The sequence below is a fragment of the Spodoptera frugiperda genome, chromosome 31, assembly GCF_023101765.2.
Source record: "Spodoptera frugiperda isolate SF20-4 chromosome 31, AGI-APGP_CSIRO_Sfru_2.0, whole genome shotgun sequence".
Classification (NCBI taxonomy): domain Eukaryota; kingdom Metazoa; phylum Arthropoda; class Insecta; order Lepidoptera; family Noctuidae; genus Spodoptera; species Spodoptera frugiperda.
In genome coordinates, this window is record NC_064242.1 from 2208468 (window position 1) to 2226902 (window position 18435).

Here is an 18435-nt window from a genome sequence, read left to right on the forward strand (position 1 = left end):
AGACGCCGTGGTCAGGAGTAGCTACTAATAGGCTGTTGATTTGAGAGTTTTAAACACTGATTGTATACTAAATTTCATCAAAATCTTTTCAGGAATTTCAGCGTGATTAACTTATAAACATCCAAACATTAAACCAATTATTCTTTCACATTTATAACATTAGTGTGGATAGTGTGGTGTAATACGAAATTTAAACCTCTGCCTATCCTTCCTTAAAATAACAAGCAATTTATTAAAACATAAACATAAGCAATATAAAACTTGAACCATCAAAAACAAGTGAACAGTTACGTTTAACAACAACGTTTTATTAAAGTATGTACCGAGCGCCGTGAGGCGTGAGATATGACGTCATTTCCGTACGCTGCACGCCCCCTATTTCCGCTAACAAGTGCAGACTTAGTTGGCGGTGCACGGCAGATTGAAAGGGGATATTTTTTGTCGTAGAGCTGTGTATGGAGAAAACTATTTTAGCAAGGTGAAATTGGTTTTAAAGTTTTGCTAAATAAATGAGCTAGCCTACAATACATATTATTATGTGTCCTTTGTATGACCATGAAGTTGAAAAATTATCTTTAGTAAGTGCCATCTGCTCTCCATGAACTAAGAAGGGTTACGATGATCACATTCTTGATTAAAACCGTTGTCAGCTAATTTAAACTACTGACCAACTATAAGAATAGAACTATAAGGATGTACTAGCTGAACCGCAAACTTCGTACAGCCTTAAACATTTTTTTTTACCTTTTACACCTGGACTTCCACAAATAATTCAAGACAAAAAAAACAGTCCAGCCGTTCTCGACTTTTAACGAGCCACGTACAAACAGCAATTGATGGATAGATTTAATTTAACAAAACCCAAGCAAACGGATCAACGTGCTCTAAGGGGCAAATCACACGCATCACCAAACTTCAAACTTCGTGCTAATGTTATGGGTTGTCCTTATTAATAAAAAGTATCAGATAGCCTATTTTTTCCATCGTATATATCGTGCTAATTAATGTTATGGGTGATCCTCATTAATAAAAAGTATCAGATAGCATTTTTTCCCGATGTTTACTTTATACTAATTTCACTATACATAACACAAAAGGTACCACATTATAATTTTCCCGATATTATACTGAACCCACGATACATTACAGAGTAACTTAAACGACCCTCGAAAAGCGAACGTTATTAAGAACCAAAGAGGCAGTAATGCTACTTAATATAAAGCTTAATTACTTAGGCAAATGTTCAAGAGCTTTTAAAAATAATTAAGTACAAAATGTTCCTATTAATAGATTGTGATCTCAAAGTAAACATAAACGCTGGTTTACGGCTGAAGCAAAATAAGGAAATCATCAAAAAACAATTTCGTTCTAGAAAGGGAAAGGAAACTTAAAATATTTAAAAGGTCGTAATTTGTTTATAATCCTTTTCAATTAACTTGGATGTAAACCGTGTTCTTTGTAGCTTACTGTTGTTCCTACTTTAATTTTATACTAAAATTCTAAATTATATTAGCGAGGTGAAAAATGATGTTAATGTATAAAGTTATGCTTATATCCTTGGGAAGGCTTGTTATATTCTTTGGAGAAACTGTTTTGTAGGATCTTGATCTTGAATTAGCAATTACGTCATTCTCTCGTCTATGTATAAAATGTACCTTGAAGTGAATTTCAAATCGATACATCATCGAAAGTATATTTTGTTTCCGTAAGACAAAATAATTAAAAAAAATACTTATCTAATATTTTAAAATAATCTACAAGACGGACATTAAAATAAAAATTAGTCATCCACCCTATGATCAAAACGTCTGCTCTAACACTAAACTGCGCATGCAATTTCAAACATGTCCCACGTCCCATAAAAGTCCTTTTAATTCCAAAGCCGTACGTATGATTTCGAAGACAATTTGCTGGTATCACACTGGCGGCACTCGTCGTGTCTGGCTTGTTGCCACATGTTCGTAACGTGCGCTACTCACACTGTTTACGATGCTATTTCACCGTCATATTTTGTAATACCGTTTTATAGTTTTTTGAGGAGATTGGATTTTTAGTTGGGGTAATTAGTTTTGGTAAAATTTGAGTTACTTACTTACTAACTTAAGTATTTAGAAAGAAAACTTTGATTATTCAACAAAGAAGTTAGTAATATTAACATTGTTTAGTGCTTTTAAAAATACACAGTACCTATGCGGTGATATGCCACTTGTCACATTTTTTTTGTTGAAAGTTTGTTCTAACAGGTTTCGATAGTGGCATAGTTTATATCAAATTGCTCGTTCAACGTCACGACGTTGTTCCCGAAGGCGCAGGCAGAGATACACATTACGACACATATTCCATATTCCAGGCACATTCCCAAATTTACAAACAAAAATTCGAAAATATTCGAAAAACCGAAAACCGCCCAGCAATTATTTATATAGTAATAGTAATAAAATTGCTAAATTGCTTACAATTTTACAAGTCACAAAGCCCGGCTACAATAAACATAATTCCCTAAAACATAACTGAATAAAAAAAGAACTAATATTTATCAGAACAATTCAATCATCCGTAAAAACCTCCAGCCATTTATTTTGTCACAGCAAATTAACGAAAATGCCACAAAACAAAACGATAAATCAAATGGAGCGAGATATCAAGCATGTGTCGAATTCCACATTTTATGCTTGGCATAAAACTGGCATTGTGCCAACAGGACTGGCATGCCATTTTATTTCCAAATTGGCACAGAGCTTATTGAGATCATTGCTTAACTTTGTGGCACATCCTAGTTCATATGAGGCCATAAATTTTGGTGGCCTTTTAGACCACCTGCGTGCAGTGGCGGGTTTTGAAGTCTTTATTCAGTTTTAAGTAGGTTTTAAAATTGTGTCTGCTTTTATTGCAGATATATTCTTTACTCTTCTTCTTTCTGTTATTTTTCTATTTACTCTTTTTTATTTTGAAATACATTATAAAGATCACCTGACCAGTATTTTTGCTCGTACCATTTTCTTGCGCAGCGTAAACTGTAGAAAATTTTTGCCTGGAAGAAAAATTAGGACATGTTACGTTGTTCTTATGTCGAAAAACCATTAGCATTATAATATTTTTACACATTTATTTTTATTTTTTATTTAAAATGCAGTTTCCATTATAATGACAAGATTGGTTTACATATTAAAGAGGGGCCAAATTAAAAGACTGTTGATGAAGTGAAAGAGGTATGTAAGATTTGTAGCAATTGGCGTTCTATTGTCTCTGCCTAACCTAATGGGAGACAGGCGTCAAATTATGTATGTATGTTATTATTATCTGATTCCAGAAAAAAACAAGCAAAAATTGCTGTAAACTTTAACACGGACCAAATTAACAACTTGTAAAAATTGCAAGAGTTTGCAATTTTAAAGCACCGTCGAGTACTGAGGGGTATCACTACATAAGTTCAGTTTTAATCTCCTCACATTCTCCGACATGAATATTTATGAAATATTAACTCGACAACAGAACACAACACAATAGCTCGTTTTTCTCACTTTTTCGAACTTGCATTAAAGTGGCTGGAGGGTTTTTTGTCATTTTTCGTGTCCTCAACGTGATTTTTTGACATTTCATTAACATGGTTGGTGGGTAACTAGCTTTTTGCGTTATTTTTTGGCCCACGTTTTAAATATTACAGAATTAATTTTCATACTAATTTTTACTCTACTAAAAGTTTGTGAACGACATTAGTTTGAGTTTAGTTCTGTCGTTCTGTAGGGTGCTTTTTTGCCAGAGATGTGGTATGCTACGCTGCTGTGAATGCGTATGTCTTCTACATTATATTTGTTTGTACATATAACTTAGCACTGGTGGAAATGGACTCAGTTAAGCTATGTTTTTATATGGAATAATGCGTAATATGAATGTGTTTTATGGATCGCTTCTCCACTATCAAAAATCGAATCAAAACAATCCAAAGTCACTATTCACAGCTAGTTTATAATCACTTTATTCGATCATATAATTAAGTATCAAATAAATTGTTAAATATAAATTCAACAAGTTAATCGCATAAACCCATTGACCGGGGTCAGGCTACAAACAGTAGTTCGGATTAACTAGAAAATAAAAGCCAAATTACGCAGTTGTGGGCTCCAGTTAAAATGATACGTTGTGGTTCAAATAAGCCAGCGTGTAACTGATAGCCCGGTTAATGGATTATGGGGTTAAAAAGTAGGTATAATAGTTTTATTACATGAATACTTGTATGTTTATGTAAAAAACTGGTTGGAATTTGAATTGGACTTAGACTGGGGCAACATTATAAGGGTTCTAAGTCTAGAATCCTAGCCAAGAGGTTATTAAGGTTCTTTTACATTCATGGAGCGGATATAAAAGTATAGGTACTATAAGTATAGAATTTCAGTGTCTATCTTCTAAATGTTTATAATTTAAAGGTAATAGACCAAACCTCTAGACGAATCGAGCTGAAATCGGGCATGCAGATAGATGTTATGACGTAGATCAATTCTAACTCCAAGGGATAAAATAGGCAACTTCACGCACTTCGCTTTACACTAAAAACCTACTCATTATTATAATTTATATTCATTTAATTCTTTTTAACAAAAAACAAACGGTGTACGGACAAAATTACACAGCATATTAATTAACAAAATGTTAATTACTTTCAAAAAACCAATCTTGCTTGAAAAGACAATATATATTTAATAAGGGACCGCAAGTGTTTCGAAGAACAAACTCGTTAAGTACATTCATTAAAACTTTCTTACTATTCAAGTAATACGCGGTGTAGCCAGGCTTTGGCGAAGGAAATTTGGGATACATCAAGCAACTAAAAAATCTTTTGACAAAAATTATTAGTTACCATTTTTTTTATATAATATATATAGAATCCGCTCCGCCTTATAATCCTCGAAGGGGTATTACACATTATGTACGATGTAAACTTACTTTTCAAAATTTAAGTTTTATGTCCTATGTAATAAGGGATAAACCTGCCATGTAATAGGGGGTGAGCCTGCTGCTTTGTACCGGGTCAAACTGTCATGGGCGGTATTTCCGAACCAATACGACCTTCAAACCTTCAAGAAAAGAGCGTATTCCTTTTAAAAGGCTGGAAATACCCCTGTAACTCCTCTGGTGTTGCAGGTGTCCATAGGCGGCGCTTACCATCAAATGACTTGTCTGTCTCTAAATACATAAAATCACGCCTGTCGCCCATGGGGGTAGGCAGAGACAATGGAACGCCAATTGTTTGCCACCTATTCCATAAAAAAGTCGTGATAGCCTACTAGGCGGTCTGCAGCTCCAGGTCAAATCTGTTAATAAACCTTGGCACCTTCCTATAAAATCCCGTCTTTTGGTGACCCTGACGAAACTTAAAGTTTGTGGAGTTTTTGCTTAGTAATCATGATTGTATGACACGCAGCAAATTAACTTGACTCAACTATTTAGTCTTATTATCTAAGGAAGTAAGAAATGGGTTCGCTTAATTGTGTTTTCTTGAAACAAGAAACCTCGACACATCGTTGTAAACTTTACATGTTTTAGTTTAAAACATTATTTTAGCTCTTCACTGGTTTAGTGGTCTATTAAACTCTGACTGAAAAAAAGGCGTCTTGCTTCGAGAGAGGGGGGAATCATCCAATGACTTTTCCCGCCTGAAGTGAGACGAGAGAGAGTGTCAGACTCTTACTGACTAAAAGCCCCCCGTTCCTAGACATGCTTTTCGAGCCGGAGCCCCGATAAACCCGCTAGGTAGTCCGCAGCTCCAGATACAGAATCAAACTAACTTAAAACGTCGAAAAAGTAATCCTTATCGGAGTTATGAGGTAGGGTGCCCAAAAGACTGGCAGCATTGCCACATTAAATGGCAATGCTTAACCTTTGACCAAGGCATTAGCCAGCCATTCGGTCATCCGAAGAGTATGGTTGAAAAATGAAATTACCTAATTAATTAATAAAAATATTGATATAAAGCAAATACAAAGACATTGCAAACAATCCTCTTTAATTACATTTTATACAAAAACAGTCATACTCATGTACCTACCTCGTAGATTTTGAACAAACATATTAACGGGACTACAATCTTGATATCTTGCAATTACAGAGAATTTCCGACATGTTAATTAAGGCTACAACCTGAAGGCACACATTTGTGATCACTAAAGAGACAATTAATTAGCTTTGATGGTAGTAAATTGCATCTTGAACTTAGGTAAATATTCCAGATAGACAAATTATATCAAATTTAGGCAAAAACCCTTTAAATTCGAAGGTTTTGCAAACACTACGTTAGCAATTCAGAAGAGTAAATTGCTGAGTAATTGTCTACAGCTAAGTTAAATGCTAATTTTCAACGTCTTATAAATTCTAGCTTGCAAAGGTGAATTTCAATTCTTTGGTTCGGCAATCAATTAAAGTTTGTACTATTTTAGGCGAAATCTGTGAACATGGTTACTAACATGCTAGTTAAAATATTATCAAAATGAATACCGAGTTTTGATATAAGACGGTTTTTAATAAATATACCCTATGCAGAAAACTCTTATACTGTATAAAATATGTTTTCTATTGTCTCAGGTATAGCACAGACGTCACTTCTAAGTAAGTCCTAAACTATGATTCGTTTTATCTAAGTATTGTTATGCTATATGACAAAATAAAAAAAAGGGACTAATATTTTTTCACCTGACGGACGAACTAGATTTTTAATTTTCATACCCCGTCATCATTCCTATTGTACCTAAAATCCCTAAACCAGCAGTTTCTCCTACGAAACTAACAAAGTGCGAAAACGGGACAGAAGCTAATCTTATAACAACGTAATAAGTCGTAACATGATCCACAATAGGTATTGTGAAAATGAGAGCTTTTGTTAGCCAGATAGATAACAATATTACACTGGTATTGGCAGTGTTGTATCAATATTGTTATTGGGACTTTGTTATTCGAGTTATTCAGTACAAAAGTCTATTTTTGTCAGTCAGCAACAGCGTTTGTGTATGTAACGTTTGAATTTATATTAATTGAGGTTCAGTTGTTTTGTTGTCTTAGTATTTTTAAGGAGTTTTGTTTCTGAGTTTCTGAGACCTAATTTTAACTTTTGGTTATAAAAATAAAAACTCATTATTATTTATTTTTGTCTCAAAGTAGAGAGTAAGAGCAGCATATTACTCTTGGTATTTGTAAATGAGATCATCCATTATTCTTCTGTTGTTTAAGGTGTCCAAGGGCGGCAACGTCATTGCTTACCATCAGGTGATCCGTCAAATCGTTTACCGGCTTATACCATAAAAAACTACGGTAAGTTAGTGCAGGTGATGCATATGTGCATGGAATCTCTAATTTAACACACGCACCGCCTGCACCAGCTTTCAGTATTCTTCCAGACATCAGTAATGTTAACAAAATTCATCAAAATCAATTCAACGGTTTACATACAAAATTTTAACACAAATAAATAGGCTTACATTTACAACATTCATCAAATTCCTTTGTACATGTTATTTGCTATTGTCTACCTCAGTCTCAGCGTATTTTTTATATTTTTTGCGTCAAAAGTCGAGGCTTAAACTTCTCTTATTTACATGGCTTCCATTTTGGTTTTAAAACTTTACGGCACCGTTTATTTTTATTTTGGAAGTTCAACGAGCAAAGCCGGTGGTTCCTGACTCTCGTTATTGTTAGTTGAATTTGCCAATTAATCTGGAACTGTATTTTTCTTTCACAAATTAGCTATGCATTAGGTGTAATTGGATTGTCTCATCAGAAAAACATTTGTGTCTGTATTTATCTATTTTTGTAAAAACACAGTACCAACTCTACCACATTTTGCGTGGTTACCACATGACTGCACGGTTGGCGCAGTCGCTGGGCAACTGGCTGTGGTACAACCTGTAGCAGGTTCGATTCCCGCACGGAGCAACGTTTTGTGTGATTTTTGTTTCGGGTCTGGGTGGCATGGTATGTGTGAAATTGTACACACCCACGGTTCAAAGAATAAAAAAGACAACCTAACTTTTACCAATTGTATTATCAAACCCACTATAGAGCCTTGAGTATATTTGCGAGTGTGCATGTTTTCTACGTAACCCACAGAGCGGCACATGCCCAAGAAAACATCCTTATATACCATTATCGTTCCATCACATTCACATTATTTGGTTACACACACACACATTGTAAAACCTCAAACTCAAATTTAAAAACACATTTTTACTTACAACTTTTCATTCTAAAATACAGTCAACAGCTCTATACAAAATACACACATCTGCTTATAATATCGTCAAACAATTCCGCCATATTAATAAACTAAAGGTTAGCTTCTAAGATTCAGATGGAGAAAACAAAGGCGTACATGTGGACCGTGTTTCTTATCTTAATACTTGAGACATAAAGGTCAAACAAGGGATCAAACTACTAGCTGATAATGTTAATAGTCATGTTGTATAATAGGTTACTATAATGTCTACATGGGGTCTTATAGTTTGTTAAAGTTTAGAGTCAGTTTTGTAAGGTATGTTAGATGATCCGGAGCTGCGGACTACATAGCGGAGTAACCGGGGCTCCGGCTCGAAATGCAGAAGTAGGAACGGAGTGGTTTTAAGTCAGTCAAAAATCAGACAATCCCTCTCGCCTCGCCCTAGACGGGAGAAGTCATTGTATGATTTTTGTCCTCAAAAAAAGCACCTTATACCTACCTATGCACCTGTAATTTACACGTACGTGTTATAAAAACTTCGTTTCTAATTAAGCACTCAATGCCATTAAGAATTTAAGTACCAAAGCATTAAACACGTCATATGAAACTTTAAAAGAACCTTTTTATTAAATCTCTAATAGGATTATTCACGACTTTTTTTATTTCTACTCAAGCAATTAAAGCTTTTCATTGCTATTGAAAATTCAATCAACGTTTTCAATTTTTTTAATGAAGTTTTTACTCATGTTCTTTTCAGTTTAATTTAAATTAAATTAAACTGAATTGATAAAATTTTACTAATCTTGCTTTACAATTAAAAAAACATCTTATCACTTGGTTTTTGATGATTCAATTTAAGATGTATTTAGTGAATTATGTTAGTACGCGAATATATATTCATCTCAGCTTATACCATTTTGCTGCAGACTACCTAGCGGTAGCACCGGGACTTTGGCTCAAGAAGCAGTAGTAGGAACGGGGTGATTTTTAGTCAGTAAGAGTCTGTCACTTTCTCTCGTCTCACCCAAGGCAAGAGAAGTTATTTGATGATTATCTCCTCCCAAAAATAAAATAAGTTTATACCATTTTAACATACAGTGTATATTATTATTTAATGTTAATATAACTCTAAAAAAATAATTAAAACACGTCTGTCATTACAATTTTAAAGGCATTGCCAACGTGATTTATTTGACACAGATCTACGCTCATAAGATCACAATCTCCAGGAGAATTCCAATTACGATGGGAGCGTGCGTGATAGGAATATAGACGCTATATACTTATAGCACAAGAACGAGAAACGTCTAGAATAGGCATTAGTATTGTTAATTCTGTTAGGTGTAGTCTAAAACAGAAGATTGGATGGTTTGAACGAAGTACGTACAAGGATTCCTGAGATCTGATCGAGTTTGGGGTAATTAGAAGACATTTGCGGGGTCTGAATGGATTGTTAATCTTATTAGGATGTTGAAAGGTACATATAATGAACAAGGGTTTTTATGTACAAACGTAAAAAAAATCTAATAAATTAGAGTCAATGCATTGAACTCAAGCCTGCCCCGCCGCATACTAAGCAGGGATTATGGTAAATTCTCTTATGTAGACAAGGGCAATTGTCACGATTTGCGATGTTGTTGATAATTATATTTTTATAGTATAAGCCGGTAAACGAGCAGACGGATTACCTTATTCGTCGTAAGCAATCACCGTCGCCCTGGCTCACCTGAAACACTAGAGGCATTACAAGTGCGTTGCTGGCCTGTTGGGGGATAGAAATCGGGGATTAGGTGTTGTTGGGGAATCGGGGATTGAGAAGATTGGAAATTAGTATTTGGGCCTCTGGTAACCTCACTCACATAATGAAACACAATAGAAGAGATGAATCAAGTCGATTTTCTGTGGCCGTAGTATTGTATATAAGCATTTTCTACATCAACCATTTAAAGTAACTATTTCAATAACTAACTAAGAAAATGTCCATATTTTCCTTAAAACATGAACAGACATGCAAATACTCAAGCACTATCTCCATATCTACTGATACCTTCAGGGAAAACACAGACGCCATTACATTACAGAATATCCAAAAAGAAAATTGTGATCCGACAAAATAACACATCTAGCAATATTTTGAGCATCATAAAACCGATTCGTCTCAGTAATATTTTATTATTGGATTTTCTACACATTCCACGAAGAAAATCTACTAAATCTGAGTTTGTATTTATGACGGGGACGTGTTGCCTACAGTTTTGTTCGTCGATTATGGCCGTTACCTAGCCTAGACGAGCGTTGAATGGCAGAATGAGGTGTGTTGCTTATGTTATACCTATCTGAATATTTTGCCTGTTGACGAGAAAATCGTCTTTTTATTGTTGCTGTATGTAAATCAACTGGTACTTTGTGTTATAAAAGCCTTTAACTGCTAACGGAAAATCATTTCAGGTAAATGAAAATTATCGGTGACTTGTACCCTTCGTCAAAAAATATTACCGTCAAAGTGTGATATTTTAACGTTAATTAGTAAAAAAATATATTGATATTGTAAAAGAAAATATTATAATTAATATGTTTTGTTCCATCATTTTCACAGAAAATTAAATAAAACCTACATTTAAAGTGTATTTATTTAATTTTTGAATGATTTAAAATGGTAATTTAAATTGTCATTTTCGGTAAATTGTCATATGTAAACTTATGCCTCGTTAGCCTTATTGGGTAAATAAATAATGTAACTATAATATTATATAGGTAGAAGAGGTTAACCAAAGGTACACATTAAACACATATACGTTGTAATTGCATTGACGCGATATCAAACATCAAGCACAATTTTCATCACTAAAAATTGTTTGTTTTACGCATTCACACACATCACATCACAGAAATCACTCCATGACTACTCCCGCTTTGGGCGAGGCGAGAGGGAATGTCAGATTCTTACTGACTAAAGTCTAACCACTCCATTTTTAATCCTGCATTTGAAAGCCTCGGGGGAGCCTCGGTGCCCCTCTAGGCAGTCCACAGCTCCGGGAGGTAGTCAACAAATAGGTAACCTACGAACGTGTCTCTTACAGTCGGACTTACAACTTATCCAACGGGTATACAAATTGTATTAATACTAGGTGTAATCCAATTGTTTACTTTTGTCCAATCGTAATTCTACAAAAATGAGTATTAATTCAAAAGCATTAAAAAACGTACAACGCGCAAAAATATCCCGTGTAAGCATTGTTATACAGGTATTTTCCATTTGCTTTATACATTTATTTTCATAATATTGAATTACTCATTTTTGTTTGTTACCTTTCAGGTTATTATTTCAATAGGTACATATTATACTTACGCTGTATATTTACGCTTAGTATTTCAATTCACAGAAGTGCTGACTAAAGCTAATGTAATTGCTTACCTAAGTCTGTACTCACATTGGCTAGAAAATAAACATTACTAGTACAAATTCCTTTAGTTGTTGCTTGGATTTTCTCTACGCTTTTATTTGTTCATACCATTTACCAATTCTCATAATGACGGTGGATTAAGAGTGCACACATTATCGTAAACCATACTTTAGGCCAGTTATCTAATTAACTCATATTCTTACTTAACGAAATTCCTAAATGTTTTTATAAAAACTTTCGTGAGACATACTAAATTAACTAAAACTAACTGTTTGACGTCACCGCGTCTGCGTACGGTGCTCATGAGAAAGCTCAAATTTTATCTTCAGCTCCCTTCAGCCATTTTAACGTGATTGAGAAACAGACATACACACAAACATTCGCATTTATAAATACTACCTAGTAAGATTGACGAAGCAATTTAATATTTTTGTGGGCAACATAAAGAAAGGTCCCTACTAAAGGTGAGCAGGTTTGATTCACGAAAAAACATTGTAATAACGAAACACGACAGGAATTTATATTAATATCTTTACCTTGCCTACTTATATTTCTATCTCTTTCCAAATGAGAATTCCAGAAATATTTTTGTAGATATTATTATATGATACTTACTTTTGTAATGGCTTTACGTATACTTGCCAAGTTTTTTTACAAACTAACTGATGTCCACGGCTTCGCTCACTTCGCTGACTTTGGTGACTTCATTTTCTAAAATAAAAGCAGCCCGAGGTACTCCTCAGTACATCAGCTACCTGCTAATAAAAGTGTCAAAATCGGTTCAACCATTTCACAGATTTGCCGGAACAAATAAACTGACAGACACAAATCGTAAAAAATGTGGTTTTGGTGTATGTATCGTGGTATAGATATCGTATTATAGATAGTTGTATGTATAAATTTGGAAAATTGGGAAGGGGGGTGGTGTAATTGGGCATCTGGTTTAATGCAATTTAAACAACGAAAATCATGTATAATCTTCTTTATTTAATAATCCAAGAGAAATATAAACAGTTCTTTTTATATCATTACTGTTGAATTTAAAGAATAATTTCCAAACATCGTTCTTGAACTAAATGTAGAGATCAACTGATTTGCTAAATAATCGTGTCTCAAAAAGAATTTTCCTATAATTATTTAATTACAATTATTGAAATTCACTAACAAAGTATATTTATTTACATTTTAGGCCAGCTAATGTAAGAAACGCTATTTTCTCAAATGCTATTTCCTATTACAATTATTCGATTTTATTATTATGTTTATAAATGATAAATAATTAATATAAACTTATGCTATAGAATTATAATTATTATTCGTCGTTATTTTACAAAATGCTGTCTCATTGATCTCTCCAGCGTTAATAAATTATAATAAATGTTGCATTTTTTATAAAATAATATTCTAATGCGGTTAATTAGAAAATAATTTTCATTTAAAATAAATGAATACACATTTTATGAATGCATTATTATTAACAAATAATTATTTATCGTAGCAGTTCACATGTAATCTATAGTTTAGTCTATACAGCATTATGGTCCTAGTTTATACAATAATTATTGAGCTTACAACATTATTGATTTATACATTTAAAGGTACAATTATTCGAGAACATTCCGAGCATAATTCAAAGCTTTTAATGAAAAAAGGTCCATTGTTCAAGAGAGAATGTGCTTATGGTAACAGCCATGTTTGAAATCATAAAATGAAAACGGTAAATTTTCATAAAGCATCAATTTCAGCAGTTTTCGTACGATATATTGTGTTCAATGCTGTAGGTAGGTCGTTAACATAACTCTTGTTACCTTGTGTAATATAATCTAGACCCATCCTTATTTGGTTTGACGTTTTTAATTACATATTTTGTTTTATATGGGGTGTTGTAAGATATATTGTCAATTGGTTATCGAGGTTAAATAATACAAAAAAAAATACAACAGTCAAATAAATACATACTCAAAATTCTGACGTAATAACTGTATTGTTTCGGTTGCAGCTTGAGATAATCTCCTAAGACCGGCCGGAGTTACGTCTCGTGTGTGACATAAGGCGTGGAGATGCCGACAACTTGGCTGGAACACTGCTTCTGTGCCTGCCCGGCTTTTGGCACCAAAACCAGCTGTTCTAGGTCGCCCTGTCAGCAGAACCATTGTGTTATAATCCGATAAGAAATTGTTGAAGATAGATTTGTTTGGTGTATCCGTGGAATGAATGAATGAGTAAAATAAAATTGAGTAGCAGCGCGACTGTCGTCGTGTCGTGTGTCGTGAAATGTTGCAGACGAATATGAGCGTCTAGCATGGCTTGAAACTATTCAAGTAAGCCGATAACATAATAATGAATTTCTATTTATTCATTTTTATAATAGCTATCGTGAAACATACAAAATTAACTAAAAATCCCGGTTTACTCACGTCAATTAATATAGAAAAACGTGTGTCGCCGAGTGCTACTCATGAATATGAGCCTCTAACATGGCTTGAAATTAGTCAAGTTCCTCATCAAACAGTTACGTGAGTAAACAGAAAAACATAATAAAAGTTAATGAATAAATAGAAATTCATTCGAAATGATTAAACCGTAAAATTAAAATATGAAGCTAAACTATTCGTTCATACATATTTTATTATAGTGTTATTCAAAACTAATATTTGTTAACAATTAACACTTTCATTTCAAATTAAACAAAATTCTGTTCAAATATTTGCCGTGGATAATAATTTACGCGTAATAAAATGCTTTTTGATATATTAATGATTGTATTTCTAGAAATTGTTTTGTATAAAATTCATTAAACATTTTTAATCCACGATTATATTTTTAAATACTCGTACTAACTATTAGTTTGCCTGACATAGCCTCCAACCAAATGTTTGTCTACAAATAGAGTAGGAAACTCTTTACATGGGATTGAAGTAAATTTTGACACTAGACAATGTCATCCGGCTATACCGGCTCGAAAAGCAGGAGTAGGAATGGGGTGGTTTTTAATCAGTATGAGTCTGAAACTCCCTCTCGCCTCGCACAAGGCGGGAGAAGTCATTGGATGATTTTCCCCTCTCAAACACAAAACAAAAACCTACATTGAGTTTTCTACCGTCTCGGTAGACAAGCGCTAAAGTGGCATTTGGCTGGAGGCTCTTAACTATATTAAATGTGGTAAACTATGCGTCAGTTTATATAAATATATTGCTATCTTTATTTAATAGGTATAAATTATCATTACTTTATTATACAAAGTTACGTCAGCAACGTCACGCCTTTTTTCCCTGAAGGAGTAAGCAGAGGTACTCTTTACGACACGTAATGCCGTTATACTGGACACAATTCCAGACTCCGTGTATCACTGAGAGATTTTCGAAAAACCGAAAACAGCCCAGCATTACTTTGCCTGACCCAGGAATCGAACCCGAGACCCCTTATCCAGCACTTGTGACCATTTGACCAACGAGGCAGTCTCGTTATTATACTTACAGAGAAAAGATATCCTATAATGAGATCAGCATCCCTGGGCGTGTCGAGAGCATCCTTCTCAAGGACATCGGTTCGAAGCCAGCGGCAGTCAACGTATGCGCGAACTGTGTTGTCATCGTGAACACTGTGGATAATATATTGGATTAATATTTGATAGTAATTAGCTATTTAGGAAGGTCCTGAGAATTTCAAACTTTTAGAGTTAAAACTGTTAGAGATAAAACCAAGTCTCAAGTCTTTTCTGGTTTCTTATCGATAAGGAAATACGCTGGTTTTATTTACTTTTATGTTAAATAATCATAAATGTAAATACTAGTCAAAATATGCCTCCACCAGACCCACGGTGGGTGGCAATAAGATCGCATCTAATAAAAATCGAATCTATAACCGCTTTTTACCAGTACTTTTACAAATACAAACTATTTCAGATCTACCTAAGATAGCAGATCACGTTGACATGATCCGCAATAACTTTCCTCAATACCTTACTACTACAAGTTCATGTAACTAAGCCCAAATACTTCAGGTCTACCAAAACTATAAGATAAACCCACAAAATCCTATCGCAAAGCAAACGAAACAAAGTTATTCGATGCCTCTGCTCTTATCGAACTATTTCTCTTACCAAACGTTATGCCTGATAGGGTTATACCTCCCTAGAGAATTAGCCTCGCAGTTCAGTTCCCTATAGTGTGATTCAATCGATGTACTCATGAAGTTATACAAAACCAGTGTAAACTGACCTTCGTATGTGCGAAAAGATCGTACAAAGCCATACCATGATATACTGGATTGTTTCAACTCTATGTGTAGCCATGTGTAGTATATAAACTTAGACTATATAGTAGTTCAAGCTTTTTTGTTCAAACAATGTACTAGAGGATTCGGTTTGACATTAAAACTCTATATCCTCCCTTGAGGACGTTTCAAAGTTCTGGGTATTTTTTTGGTAGGGATTTATTTTTAAAACTCTTTAGAATGTTTTTTTTTTGGTCTAGGACACGGTTTGTTTTTTGAAGTTCTTTCGTTGTTGTAGGGTTTTATCTATGTAATAAAATGGGCTATGTCATGACTTTGAATTCCCTGAAGGCTAGGGAAGGAAGGCTAAGGAAGACTAACATCCATTTTTACCAGCTATTTCACATGGAGTAAGCCTATTGTCATAAACTGGAAAAAATATCAGTCTCCATAGAAATAATGAGAACCTTTAAAAAAAAACGCAAAACCTACAACATTATAGTTCTTCTGTGTTCAAGGAATATGGGGCTGTTCATACAGAATTTAATACTTAATATTTTTTATATTGTGTGAATTTTTTATTTTAATTTTCAGTTTAGTTGCTTCTGTAGACTAGTAATAAGTACTTGTAGTTTCATTTAAGTCATATGAGTGATCTCCATATTGTATAGGTCTCCTATTGTACGGTACCTACTCTTACAAAACAGGTTAGATGGAAATGACGCGGCATTCTCAACACAGACGTTCTACCTAGTGGAGCGGTAATCAAATTATTGGACTCCTAACTGATGCCTTTAGGAGCCTAATAGCTGTCAGAGGTCTCAATACTGAGAAGTACAATGCTGCTACACAAAACACTGATTTAGTAGGTATCTATATATAAAGAGTTATAAAATTATCTGCCACGGCTTTAATGGCAGGTAAACACAACACGTGTTTGAACATTAATAAAATATTGATTTATGAGTATTTTTTTTCATACAAAAATCTACGTATATGTTTGTTTTCAAAGAGGTATCTCTGTCACTGTCTCTATTTATTTATATTATTATTCTTTATGTTCTCAAATTTCACTATTGTAATTTTCAAACACAACACTACCTTCCATTAAAGCCGTGGTGGATAGTTTTGCAACACCTTATGTAAATCACAAAAGAGAAGTCGTAATTTCCCCGATGAAAAGATTTTTTCAGTAGATGCAGATTCATTGAAAACCTTTGTTATCTCTATTAATTTAAATATCAAATTCAAATCATAATACAATTGAATCTCACTTTACCAAAATTAATTGAAAAAATTGCAATTAGAATTTTAAATTAAAAGTTCATATTTCAGCTAAGTAATTACTTTTCTGTCGAGCAATTCATTTTAATTCAAAATAAAAACATGTGCTGACTTAATTTAAAATGCTTTTAATAAAACTAGTTTTTATTGATTCCCTCATTTCTTTAGCTCGATTCTAATATTGTTTTAACACAACATACAAAACCATCGCTTTTTATTAATTAGTTTTTTACTCTTTCGGTAGATAAGGGCTTAAATGACATTTTACAGGAAATTGATTTAGAAATCATATTAATTCCCTCTTATTTAGTTTTTTTTTTTTTTGACGGGGGAAAATCATCTAGTAAGTACTCTCGCCTTGGGCGAGGCGAGAAGGAGTGTCAGACTCTTACTGACTAAAACCCACCCCGTTCCTACTCCTGCTTTTCGAACCGGAGCCCCGGTAAACCCGCTAGAGGCTCACGCAGCGCGCACTCTAGCAGCATGACAATCGCCGCGTCGTGTGTCGCGGAATGCTGCTCATGAATATGAGCCCCTAGCATGGCTTGAAACTAGTCGAGTTCCTCGTCAAATGTTACGTGAGTAAGCCGATAACATAATAATTAAGATTGTTGTTATATTTCATTCATCATATACTTGAACTTGTCTGGTCTGCCGCGAACAGTACAACGTGGTGTAGTTACCGCTTATTAAAAAATACAACATGTAAATTTCGTTAATTAAAACGTCTGAAACACTGAATTCTCTTAGAGTTTTCATTTCGCTGCTTCACACAAAATTAAATGAGGTTTTGCGGCTGTCTCTCAGTTAAACAAGTCTGTCTTAAGTTACTCTTTGTTTTTGAAAACTATGCTTTTGTGTGTTATCTTAAGTGTGTGTTCTAAAGGACTTGTATGCGGGGTTTTGTTGAGAGAATAGGTGTAGGCATCTGTAAAATGTATTCAAGATATTCGTATTGTTTTTTTTTTCGATAATTAACCTATTGCGCTATTGGACGAAGCCCTTTTATCCCATTATTGGGTCATCATCAGCCTATAAATTGGTTACTACTGACCAAAGACCTCTTCTCACACAGAGAAGGTTTGAGCATTAATTGCCACGCTTGCTCAATGCGCGTTGACAATTTCAAACTTATAAGCCAAAGTTTCCTCACGATGTTTTTCTTTACCGTTGGTCAGTGGTGTCTAAATAGTTTTAACAAGTAAATATAATTCGGAAAAAGTTACATTGGCACCAGTGCCAGCCAAAGGCCAGCCATTGTTAGGTTTCGAACCCGCATTATCATGCATAAAAACGCCGCCACGACATATTTTGGGTAAAACCCTTTTACCG

The 18435-nt window shown here is 34.2% G+C and overlaps 1 protein-coding gene across 1 annotated transcript in view; it reads right to left on the minus strand.

Moving 5' to 3' along the window:
• Positions 1-12571: 12571 nt before the first annotated feature.
• Positions 12572-18435, minus strand: part of LOC118276476 (uncharacterized) — a 64189-nt gene continuing 58325 nt past the window's right edge. The window contains exons 8-9 of the mRNA XM_035594811.2: positions 15082-15205; positions 12572-13741 (exon numbers count right to left, since the gene is read on the minus strand). Coding sequence (XP_035450704.2) covers positions 13634-13741; positions 15082-15205 — 232 coding nt within the window. The 3' untranslated portion in view covers positions 12572-13633. The remainder of the gene's footprint in view (positions 13742-15081; positions 15206-18435) is intronic.